This window comes from Physeter macrocephalus, chromosome 11 (genome assembly GCF_002837175.3).
Source record: "Physeter macrocephalus isolate SW-GA chromosome 11, ASM283717v5, whole genome shotgun sequence".
NCBI lineage: Eukaryota > Metazoa > Chordata > Mammalia > Artiodactyla > Physeteridae > Physeter > Physeter macrocephalus.
Window position 1 is genome coordinate 95,819,281 of NC_041224.1, and position 12,348 is coordinate 95,831,628.

Below are 12,348 nucleotides of genomic sequence, written 5' to 3' on the forward strand. Positions count from 1 at the left end.
GCAGAGGGAGGCCCGCATACCACAAAAAAAAAAAAAAAAAAAAAAAAAAAGACTAAATCCATTCGAAGAATGAAAATACTAAAAAGTATCGAGGTAGATCAGATAATAAACTACAGGGAGATAAAAATATTCATGATTCAAAACATGTAGCTTCTGAGGAAGAAAAAAGACAAAAAGGGAGAAATGCCCTTTGTCAGTTGAATGGTGAAGGATAAAAACACATATCTGTTTAGGTCCAATCAGGAGAGAGAAACTACATAGTAATTTGAACAGGGAAAGATGATACAAAGAATTATTACCTATAACACAAAATTGGAATAATGTGGGATTGAAAAAGTAGAGAGAACCGTAAAGAATACAGGAATAGCAAATATAAAGTGCAGCTCCTACTCCTAGGGCTGAATTAAGCATCCAAGGAAAAGCTCCCTCAGTCCCCACCCCAGGGCTGAGTTCTGACCTTGTTGGCGAGGGTATGTCCTCACTCATTGGATGGCAGGGAAGTTGCTGTAATGCCATACTGGTGGAATTTGCTGAAATATCTGCCCTCTGGAACTTGATGGAAATCTGCCCTCCGGAGTGCCAGAGAAAACGATTTACTGGAAGTGTCTCACTAGAGACACTCTGCTACAAAACTTGTGGGTAGTAGGCATTGCTCTGGGAAGATATTGGTTGCTGCTGTTTGTGTACTGCAGGAGACAGGCACGGGGAAAGCCACACATGCTGGAGAAGCTTGACTAGCTGCACAGTGGAACCCAAAGCAAAACCCTTTCCTCCCGCAGGGTCTCTCCAGTGCCCTCTACTGACAAAACTCCCATGCCAGCTGGCAAAGGAAAAGAGTTAAAGGGCACAGATCCACTTTCACAGAATAGGCAAAAATGATGAATTTGGAGCTGAAAGGCAATAAATGAATAATTAGGGGAAAAAGGAGAAATAAAATTTAATTACCTATAAGAAAAGAGAACTATAAAATCAGAAGATGCACAATATCTCCTCTGACCAAATAAAAATCCGCTAAAGTGTTTGGACTTTGCTATACTGACAGAGGAGGGCACCAGTTAATCTATGAATCCTGTAAAACATTCCAATGCCACAAAAATGAACAAGAAAAATATTTTAAATATCCATAAAGTGTTATTTCAAAAACTCAAGAAAATCTAATACATATTTACTAAGGAAATTTCCTTAGTAGGAAATAAACAGCTATGAAGAAGAAAATTATAAGACAGAACCCTAAATGGAACTGAATATGTTCATGCATTGAAGATATGGATAACCACCTTGGATCAGAAATTTGAAAACTAAGAAATAGAGGGAGTGTGGTGTGGGGAGGGAGAGAAGAAAGAAAAGGAAAAGATGGAGGAAACAATGAAATGATAGTTCGTTGAACTCAGGAAGGAAATGGGAGAAAAAGATATCTCACAATTGAATAAATCACAAAGTGCTCAAAGGACAGTAGACGCAAATGAAAGTTTAATAAAGGGCATTGAATAAAGTCGGGGGAAAAAAGGCCCAAGAGAATGAAAATAAAGAAATCATTTAAAAGGGCTAGAGAGAAAGTAGTGCCAATGGAAGGCAGACAGAGAAGGAATAGCATTCATATTGTTAGAGTCCCTGAAGAAGAAAAGCAAAACAATACCAATTCAAACTGAGAAACTCAATAGCAAAAGGTTAAATAAGGAAACAGGGGACTAAGAGCATTTAAAAAGGTAAATGTCCAAAGGTGACCATTAGAACAAAAAGGCAAACCTTCTAAAATATATGTTCTTAAAAGTTTATAAATTAAAGTATAAAGAATACTTATCTTGTAGAGAAAGAAATATAGCAAATATGACAAAATACACATAATTATAAAATACTATGACAGAGTTAAGACCAAACATATCAGTCATAGCAATAAATATGAATGGGGACATCTATTAAAAGAAAAAGATTTTTAGTTTGGTTTATATAGCTGTATACATATGCTGTATACAAGAGATACACCTAAAAAAACATGTTTCAGAAAGGGATGGACAAAGATAAACCAGAAAAATGGAAACGGTCAGAAGAGAATAACAATTCTGATATCATTCAATGTAGAATTCAAGCCAAAAAAAAAGCTTTAAAAGTTATAGAGATGGAAGGGTACTTTTTATTGTTAAGTGTCACAGTTCACAAGTGGGACATAGTATTTATTAATATTTAGTCACCAGAATCACAACAGTCATCTTTAGGAAGCAACAACTATGAGAGATTCAGGGAGACAAAGAAACACACTAGTAATTGGAGATTTTAATATACAACTCAGTTCAAGACTGAATTCAAGTGAACAAAGAATAAGAAACAGAAGACAAACAACACAATCAATAAGGTAGATCTTAGGCATATTTTTCAATATCTACACCCTGATGATAGAGGTTACACCTTCTGCTCAAGTACCCCTGAGACATTCACAAAAATTGATCAGTTATCAGGTCACCAAGAAAACATATAAGTTGTTCCATAAAGCAGAAATATTATAGTCTGATCACACTGTAATAGAACTAGAAATTGCTAACAAAAACAAAAATGTCAAAGGCCCTTCCACCTGGAAACTTAAAAACCTCCAATTAAACTACTCTTGGGTGAAAGGGAAAATACAAACTGAAGTTATAGGAAAAATAATGATAATTAAAACACTACATATCAGAATCTGTGGTATAGGGACTTCTCTGGTGGCGCAGTGGTTAAGAATCCGCCTGCCATTGCAGGGGACATGGGCTTGATCCCTGGTCCGGGTAGATCCCACATGTCACGGAGCAACTAAACCCGTGTGCTGCAGTTCCTTAACCTGCACTCTAGAGCCCACGAGCCACAACTACTGAGCCCGTGTGCCACAACTACTGAAGCCCACGCACCTAGAACCGGTGCTTAGCAACAAAAGAAGCCACCGCAATGAGAAGCCCGCGCACTGCTACAAAGAGTAGCCCCCACTCGCTGCAACTAGTAACCCCCATTGCACCACGCACAGCAACGAACACCCAATGCAGTCAAAAATAAATAAATAAATAAAATTTTTTTTTAAGTTCTTAAAAAAAAAAAAAGAATCTGTGGTATACATTTAAAGCCAAGATAAGAGGAAAATCAATGGCATTGAATAAGGAGATATATAATGTCAAGATGTCTTATTACTGATGATATTAATGTTGGTAATCTGTTTAAGGTGGTGTTAGGTTTCCCACTTTATATAAAGTTACTATTTTTCCCTTTGTAAGTAATAAGTATCTTGTGAGAAGATACTTTGAGACTATTCGAATGAACTTGTTTTTCCATACATTTGCCTACTAATTTTAGCATCCATCTTGCCTGCAAAATATTAGGCCCACAAGCCTACCATTTACTATCTGAGCCTTTAGAAAAAGTTTGCTGACCTCTGAGTTATCTGTTTTTGCAGATGATATGGTAGAATACCTGGAAAGCCCTAGAGAATCAGTGTTAAAGAGAAAAAATGATAATTTATGTCCTACAACTCTTAGTTCTTAATAGAGGGAGAAAGTAAGTTCAGGAAAAGGTAAGAGGATGCTTTAGATCAGGAGTCAGCAAGGCTTATCTGTTCACCAGGAGCCAGATAAATATTTGTGGGCTCTGCTGTCTGTCACCACTACTGCTGCCACTGTAGTGCTAAAGCAGATGTAGTCAGTATGTAAATGAATGAGCATGCCTGTGTGCCATACACAGTATTTACAAAAATAGGTGAACAGGCCAGATTTGGCTCACAGGCCCTAACTTGCCGACCCCTACCTTGGATTACAGGGACGGGCATATGAAAAGGGTGTCCATCTTATTACTTCTCTTGACATCTGTCCAGTTCTTCCATATATCTTCTTAATTTTTTCCCTTAATCTGCTTCTGTAATTTATACCTTGCCTGCAAACACAGGCCATGTGCTAATAATATTCTCACATATATCTTTCTTATCATACTTATTCCTGAACATAATATAATTGTCTTGGGCAAGAATGCTTTCTTTCCATATCTCAAACTCCAGATTTGGATCAGAGTTACAGGAGAAGGAAGAAAATAATAATTAAGCAAGGAGTAAAACTGGCAGAATAAATGCTGAGAGGAGCCTGAGTCATGTGGGAGGTAGCCTGTGTGGAGAAGATGGAAACGTTCCTTGAAGTGTGTGCTCTTACGCTGAAGCACACAATATAAGGGGGAAACTAGGATAGAGTAAAATAGAGGCAGTTTCATAGGTGGAGGTGTGGTTTGTTTCCTGAGAGATGGAAGGAGGAAATGCTAAGGAATTGGGGTAGTTGGAAAGAAGCAGAATCGTAGCTAGGCTAGGGAAAAAAGGATTTGGAAGAACATTGAGTGATTAAAATGGGGGAAAAAATGTGGAGCTAGTAGGTTGAGCTTCCTGAATTCAAATATTCCTCCTTTGCCATTCCCTTTTCTCAGGAATAGAGGGAATTCTTTCAGTAAACATTTGGATTACCACATAGCACATGTAGGTTAGTGTCCATTATAATTCCTTATGTCAATAAACAAATTATATTGAACTTATATCTGAAAAATATATCTTTTAAGTAGTCTATTTCTGAACTCTAATTACTTTTATAATAAATCCTTTCATTTGAACTATTTTGGGTCAGACTACCTTTCCACTGTATCCCAGTGTCAGAACTACAGGGAGTACTTTACAAGACTGTATGGTTTTCCCTGGGAGCCATTATCAATGCTTTTCCAGATTAACATTGAGAGTGGTGGTAGTGAAGGTCATCAAATCAGGTGGAACAAGTCCCTGAAAAAATCATGTTCTTTTTTTAAAATTTTTATTTTATTTATTTTTTTATGCAGCAGGTTCTAAATCATGACATATTTATGACACCTGGGCCAGGGTTTAACCATTGCCCTTAGAGTGGTACATTGAGATGGTGTCTATTTTCCTACTCATAATAATTGTATGTGTCAGTATAATCTACTGAAGGTGGTTTTTTCTGCATTTAGACAGTGCAGATCACGCTAAGAAGAGGTTTTACTGTGTGCTGAATGTTGTTTTCAGTCAGCAATATTTTTTTTAAAAAAACCAACAACTAGTATGTAGAGTAGAACATACTAGTTATAGAACATTAGAGCCAGCAGGAGCCTGATCAGTTAGTGGGTGATAGATGAGAACTAGAAAAGCTCCTCATGGGCCAGAAGTCTAAGGGAGAGACAACCAACTATGTAAATAGGACATGAAATTGCTTTGAAAGAACATATTGACAAGTGCCAATTAATATTTTCTATTTGTTCATAATCAGTTCATAAGGACCATATGAACTGTATAATTGCAGAATTTCTAGTTTCCCCTAGAGGGCAAGAATTTCCTTTCTTCTTTTTATGTCCCTAGGGCCTTACATGTAGTGTAGGTACTTAGTAAAAAGTCTGTAAATGAAAAAGCAAATGCATATTGCATACTATTTTAAAAATATAACTGATAGATCTGATACCTGCTTATATCATTATGACACTTAACATTTTTCTCATTATAGTTTTTGTTATTCTCTAAGAAAAATGGGTAAAGAATAGAAAATATTAAAATTCACAAAGAATCCTTGCAAAATAAATGAAATGTTTCTAACTTTTAAAGTGATTGCTAAATTAGGGAGTTATATCAGAATTTGTATTTTTAAATCAGCTTGAAAATTCTGTTGATCAAAATGCAGTTTTAAAAATAGATAGCTAGTGGGAAGCAGCCACATAGCACAGGGAGATCAGCTCGGTGCTTTGTGACCACCTAGAGGGGTGGGATAGGGAGGGTGGGAGGGAGATGCAAGAGAGAGGAGATATGGGGATATATGTATATGTATAACTGATTCACCTTGTTATAAAGCAGAAAATAACACACCATTGTAAAGCAATTATACTCCGATAAAGATGTTAAAAAAATAAAATAAAAAAACAAATAAAAATGCAGTTTTATGGACTTCCCTTGGCGATCTAGTGGTTAACACTGTGCTCCCAGTGCAGGGGGCACGGGTTCAGTCCCATGCTGGGGAACTAAGATCCTGCATGCCACACAGTGCACCGAAAAAAAAATGCATTTTTAGTTTGTAGAATTGGCATGCCCTAAGTTTCTGAGGTTTTTTGTTTTGTTTTACTTTCTTAATTATGTATAGACTTCATCATTTAAATCCAGAAACAAAATGTAGGATAGTCCCATAGTAATTTTTGATTCTGGTGTTTTTAAGTTCTGCCTTATTTTCATTCCTCATTTTCAGAATTGCCAATGCCACTCCCATCCCAGGAGACTTGCTTCGAGAAAATACAGATGAGGTGTTTCCAGATGAACAGCTTAGTGATGGAGAGAATGGCATCCCTGTTGGTGTGTCACCAGATAAATTGCCTGGATCTCTGGGACACCCTCGTCCCCAGGAGAAGGATGTCTGGGAAGAGATGGATACCAACAGGAATAAGATAAAGCTTGGGATTTGTAAGGTGTGTATTTCTTGCATAGGAAGTGATATCTCTCTATGTCTTATAATTTTTCTCCTATTGGTGTAGCAAAGTATCATGATTCTCAGTTTTGAATGAGAAGTAGAACATTGTATTGCTAGTTATTTATATATTTGTAATTGCAATATTTTTGTCTAATTTTGCTCATAATGCTCAGGTATGGACACCAAAAATTAATCTTCATCTTGTATTTTGTGGAAAATATGAACATAGTTTTAAAAAAAATAACCAGACACAGAGTCTAAAAGAAGAGACATCTATAGAACAGAAGTTAATGGTCTTTCTAAGTAGAATGACAAGACTGGGCCCCTTCCATAGTGTAGACCAATGGAGCTGAGTGTTCATTCTGAAAACTATCTCAAATGGAGGCAGGGAAATGAGGGTTAGAAGTGGAAAGCATCAAACTGGTCATGAGCTGACAAAGTGGATGTTGAATAACATGATTTTTTTCTTCATTAGGATTGTAAACAGGTCCACTTGTAAGTATGGAGAGAAATATAGACTTCTGAATTAAATGATTTTCAGTAGTTTTTGGGTAGATTATCCCCAAATTTCTCTTTGATCTTACTGTTTCCTGTCATTTCCATTTTCATGGAAGATGATGATTAATGGGATGGAGGGGCAATGAATTACAAATCAGTTAGTTTTTGGTACATCCTGTGTTTTTATAATTATTTAGTTGGGAAGGAAGTTAAATTTATAGGTATAAAATGAGACTCCCGGCTCATATCTGTTAACATGGTTGATAGAAACTTGGCTAGTCCTGCTTTGTGAATGGGAAATGTATCTTGAAAAGAATCTTCTGTGACGACGTCTGAGGAGCTTGGCCTATCTTTGGACAATATATACGCTCTCTCTCTCTCTCTCTCTCTCTCTCTCTCTCTCTCTCTCTCTCTCTATTGATTGATTGATTGATTGATTGATTGATTGTACATGGGCCTCTCACTGTTGTGGCCTCTCCTGTTGCGGAGCACAAGGCTCCGGACGCGCAGGCTCAGCGGCCATGGCTCACGGGCCCAGCCGCTCTGTGGCATGCGGGACCCTCCCGGACCGGGGCACGAACCCGTGTCCCCTGCATCGGCAGGCAGACTCTCAACCAGTGCGCCACCAGGGAAGCCCCCAACTGGGCATTCTTGAGGGTTTTTAATCAGAATAGACATTCACACTTCCTCTCTCTCCCTACAGCTGGTGTAAAGCTTAATTTCCCTGGTAATCGTGCTACTGTATCCTCTGTCCTTAGGCACCTCCACCCCTCTGGGCGGCCTCATTCTCAGCCTCCTTCTGCTCTACCCAGCTGCTTATTGTTCTAGCTCTAGTTTTCTTGTTGTTGTTGTTTGGTTGGTTTTTAGAGAGGAACTGAGACAGGGAGTATTCAGGCTTGGCGAACTCTCCTACCTCTTGTGAGATCACTTATGTCACAAAGAGAATGTCCTCTTCAGGTTTAATTTTGGTTTAGTGGAATAAGGTCCTGCAAGCATTTAGTTAGACATAATACAAAAAGCCAAGGTTGTTAAACGTTTTCAGTCTGTTTATCTTTGCACCAAAATATAAAACACTAAAAATACTGAAACTGAGAGTAAATTTAGAAAACTTATTTAATAAAGGGTTAATAGACAAGTATGTAATGAATTACACTAGCCAAAATATCCTAATCTTCTGAAAAAAAATCCCAATCATTTGCTTATATTATTTTGAAAGACTTCAGTGATTCCTATCATTTATAGTGACTAGAATGTTTTTCATGGTTTTCTTTTATGTTTTCCTAGGCTGCTACTGAAGAGGAGAACAGCCATGGTCAAGCAAATGGTATTCTGAATGCTCCAAGCCTCGGTTCACCAATTCGTGTCCGCTCAGAGATTACTCAGCCAGACAGAGATGTTCCATTGGTGCGAAAGTTACGTTCCATCCACAGCTTTGAGCTGGAAAAACGTTTGGTGCTGGAGCCAAAGCCAGATGCTGACAAGTTTCTTGAGACCTGGTATAAAATTGTTTTTTTTTCTTTTTTTTTTTTAAAGCAACTAAAACACTATTGATATTATTACTTTCTATTATGTAAAGTTTTTCAGATAAGTAGTTTTTGCATTTTTGTAGCACTGATTTAAGTTGTCATCTTTATCCATGTTTTTAGTTGACATCCTCATTCTTAATGTGACTTGCCTTCTGATATTATTACAAGTTCTATAACATATAGCCTTTGGCTGTGGGAGCTGGAAACTTCATAAGACTAGGTATGAATTAAATGAACATTTTGAAGTGATTTTGTTTGGAAGATGATCTCTTATTGGAATGGAGAAGATGCAGTGTAAGAGAGGGCATGAAAAAGATGGTATTAGGCAAGAAGAAGGAAGAGTACATGAAGTAGGGGGAAAAGTAATTTATATACAAGTGATAGGCAGTTGAATTCAATTTAATGAAGGCCTTCTATGAGTAAATGCTGTAGGAAAAAGAGACATGAATATTTATCATTCTACCTAGAAAGAAGGAAAGGTGGAACTTTAGAGAGCTATACATAGGTAACGACTGTTTGTAGTTCATGGTTCTAAGGCCCCTTATCTCCAATTTTGATAACAAAAGACTGAAATGAAACTTTAAAAAGAACTTGGGATATATTTATGAATTATAGAAGGCTTTAGTAATATTAAGACCTGAGTGACTTTAATAATACTCACATCCTTCAATTGTACATCCCCAGTGGCTACTATTGGCAAAGAAATATGAAGTTAGAAGGACCATGTATTTAACTAACATAATAGTTACTGTGTCTGAAGACAATTCAGCCACTTCTGGCCTAGTCCAATCTAGCTTCCATTTTAAACAGTACTTCATAGCTGTGTATTCTTCATATGGTACTCATTCAGTCTCATAGTTATGTGATGTAAGCTTGTTTCTACACGTTAATATGATCAAAAGGATGGACTGGGGCAGTGTTTAAACATTTTCAGTTGTGCATGAGATTGGGAATAAAATTAAAAGTGTGATAGGGATAAAAGATTAGTTTGGGAAAAAATTAGTCTAACAAAAGAATGGAACTAAAAAGAGAGTCCATGCTGAGGGAAGAGCTGAGAGATAAGACAGAGTTGAGAACAGAAGTACTCCAAGAAAATGAACTCAAGCCAGAACCTAGAATGAATAGGGAACAGTTGAAGGAAGTGAAGCACCTAATTACAAACTTAAGGAGAGGAACAAGTGTATTGCTTAAACTGCTTCCCTGCAGGTGAGAGCAGTTCTCAGAAGCCAGTACAGCCAAATACCACCAGTCACACTATTGCTTAGCCCTGTCTTTGGAGGAGTTTACTTTAATGAATATACATTTATATACCTCTCTGAAGACAAAACAAATGCAGAAAGTATTTGCCTGATGTGTATTAGCTTCCTCATTTCCTTTTGTAGGGCCTCTGCTGAGGCAAAAGCCCCTTGGGTAAGTTGTCCCTCAGTCCCTCAGAGCAGAGAGCAGAGGGCAGTGTGATTGAGTTGGCAAAGCAAAGGTGAACTGGATCACACAAGTCACCCTGGTTAACCTGGTTAGGCTTCTTTCCTGCCCGGCAGCAGGAGAGACATCTTCCTCCTACAGGCTCCGTCTTCCAAAACAGGATTATGACAAGTGGAGCAGAGCGTTATCCACCCGTGAAATGTTCCTTATGCTTTATCCATACTGTTTTTTTCTCGTCTGTGGGTAAATATTAGTTCTGTATAGAACTTATAGGCTATATAATAAGTATTCTCCCTAGGACAATTAAGTAACTTGTATTCATTTTCTTAAGCTTGGAGAAAATGCAGAAAGATTCCAGTGAAGGAAAGGAATCTGTTCTCCCTGCTCTGCTTCATAAGCCTTGTGTTCCTGCTGTGTCCCGTAATGACCACATCTGGCACTATGATGAAGAGTATATTCCAGATGCTTCCAAGCCTGCCTCTGCCAACACCCCTGAGCAGGCAGATGGTGGTGGCAGCAATGGATTTGTAGCCGTTAACCTGAGCTCCTGCAAGCAGGAGGTTGATTCCAAAGAATGGGTGATTGTGGATAAGGAACAGGACCTTCAGGATTTTAGGACAAATGAGGCTTTAGGCCATAAAACAACTGGAAGCCCTTCCGATGAGGAGCCCGAAGTCCTTCAAGTCCTAGAGGAATCGCCTCAAGATGAAAAGCTCCGATTGGGTCCTTGGGCAGAAAATGATCATTTAAAGAAGGAAACCTCAGGTGTGATCTTAGCAGTTTCTGGGAAGTGCCCTGCCACTGCTGCTTCAGAACAATATGCAGATAGGCTGGAACTCCAGGCTGGAGCTGCTAGTCAATTTATTGCAGTGACACCCACAAGTCCAATGGAGGCACAAGCAGAAGGACCCCTTACAGCAGTAAGTGATTTGCTCCTGTCATTTTTCTGTCATCCACTCAAGGTGCTATTAAGAAAGGACTAATAGTTGATTAAGTAAGATTCTTCTGCAGAGGCCTAAGTTTGGCACATGGGTGTAGGGAATGATGTCTGGGCTAAGTTCTGTAGTCCGTCTTCCAATGTGAAATTTCTCAAGAAGTGAGATTTTCTATCAGGATAGCAACCTAATACATGAAGTGTCATTATGACCTAATTTCATAATAACATTTATAATTAGACCACAAGAGCTGTCTATCTGCATGTGTGTATATAATATGATTTTTAAAAATTTGTAATTCTAGAGATTTTCGAACTCTACATTATAAATATGGTGAGGACGGCATGTATTTAACCATTCGTGGTTTGTACTTTATACTGTACACCGTTGCTAGTATCATTCTTTTTGTTTCCTTTCTCCTTTGTAACCTTCACCCAGAAATTTGTCATATTTTATGTTCCTTTTAAACAGTAGTTTTCCAACTTTTTTTTTTTTTTTTTTTTTTGCGGTACGCTGTTTTGGAATCATCCCAGACGACTTTCCAAAGTGGTTGTAACAATTTACTTTTTTTTTTTTTTTTTTTTTTTTTGTGGTAGGCGGGCCTCTCACTGCTACGGCCTCTCCCGTTGCGGAGCACAGGCTCCGGATGCTCAGGCCCGGCGGCCATGGCTCACGGGCCCAGCACTCCGCGGCATGTGGGATCCTCCCAGACCAGGGCACGAACCCGTGTCCCCTGCATCGGCAGGCGGACTCTCAACCACTGCGCCACCAGGGAAGCCCCCAACTATTTTTTTCACGTTTAATTTTTATTTTGATAGTAGTTTTCCAAGCTTAATGTCTGTTGTTTATAAAATAGAGTCCCAGCCTCACTTCCAGAACTTCTGCTTTAGTAGGTTTGGGATAGTGAGAGGCCAGGAATCTGAATTTTAACAAGCAGCTGAAGGCAATTGTGATACAGGCCTTCTGCAAAGGAACATTTTGAGGAAACTCACTCTTTATTCTCAGTTTGGGCATTTAGCTGGAGACACCTGTTACCCTGTTCTTATCGGTAAGCATTGGTGCCCTCTGTGACTGTGAGTCTCACAAAAGCCAGATATGGCGGCGTCTCAGGCGCGAGCAGGTCCATCTGTCCTTATATGTGTGGGAGTACCAGGTTTCCTTAAATGCCGTCATCAGCTAGCGGCCGTCTCTTCCAGCTCACCAGTAACAGCATTGTTCCACAAGCTGAAATGTTTTCAATTAGAATAGAATTGCACACGCAGGTGTAAAACAGTAAGAAAAGGTAACAAAATTTGATTTTGCATACAGCTCTGTAGGAAGTTACCTGCACTTCAAAATAGAGAAGTAAATGCTTGCCTCTTTCTTCATCATAGTTAGTTGGTCTTTCCTTCTTTCCTAGGACTGTTTTGTGTAGTTATACAAGTCATTCACGGCATAAAGAGACCTAGCCAAGGGAACAAGTTGGGGCTGAAATCTAACCCAAACTTTGGTAGCCAAACTGTGCATCTTTGTGTAGGGCTGTTT

At 38.6% G+C, this 12,348-nt stretch overlaps 1 protein-coding gene across 7 annotated transcripts in view; it reads left to right on the forward strand.

The window, feature by feature from the left end:
- Positions 1 to 12,348, forward strand: part of TTBK2 (tau tubulin kinase 2) — a 156,633-nt gene that overhangs the window by 125,493 nt on the left and 18,792 nt on the right. For all 7 annotated transcript variants that reach the window (XM_055088289.1, XM_055088286.1, XM_055088288.1 and 4 more), the window contains 3 exons: positions 6,225 to 6,441; positions 8,226 to 8,437; positions 10,221 to 10,809. In XM_055088289.1, the coding sequence (XP_054944264.1) occupies positions 6,225 to 6,441; positions 8,226 to 8,437; positions 10,221 to 10,809 (1,018 nt within the window). The remainder of the gene's footprint in view (positions 1 to 6,224; positions 6,442 to 8,225; positions 8,438 to 10,220; positions 10,810 to 12,348) is intronic.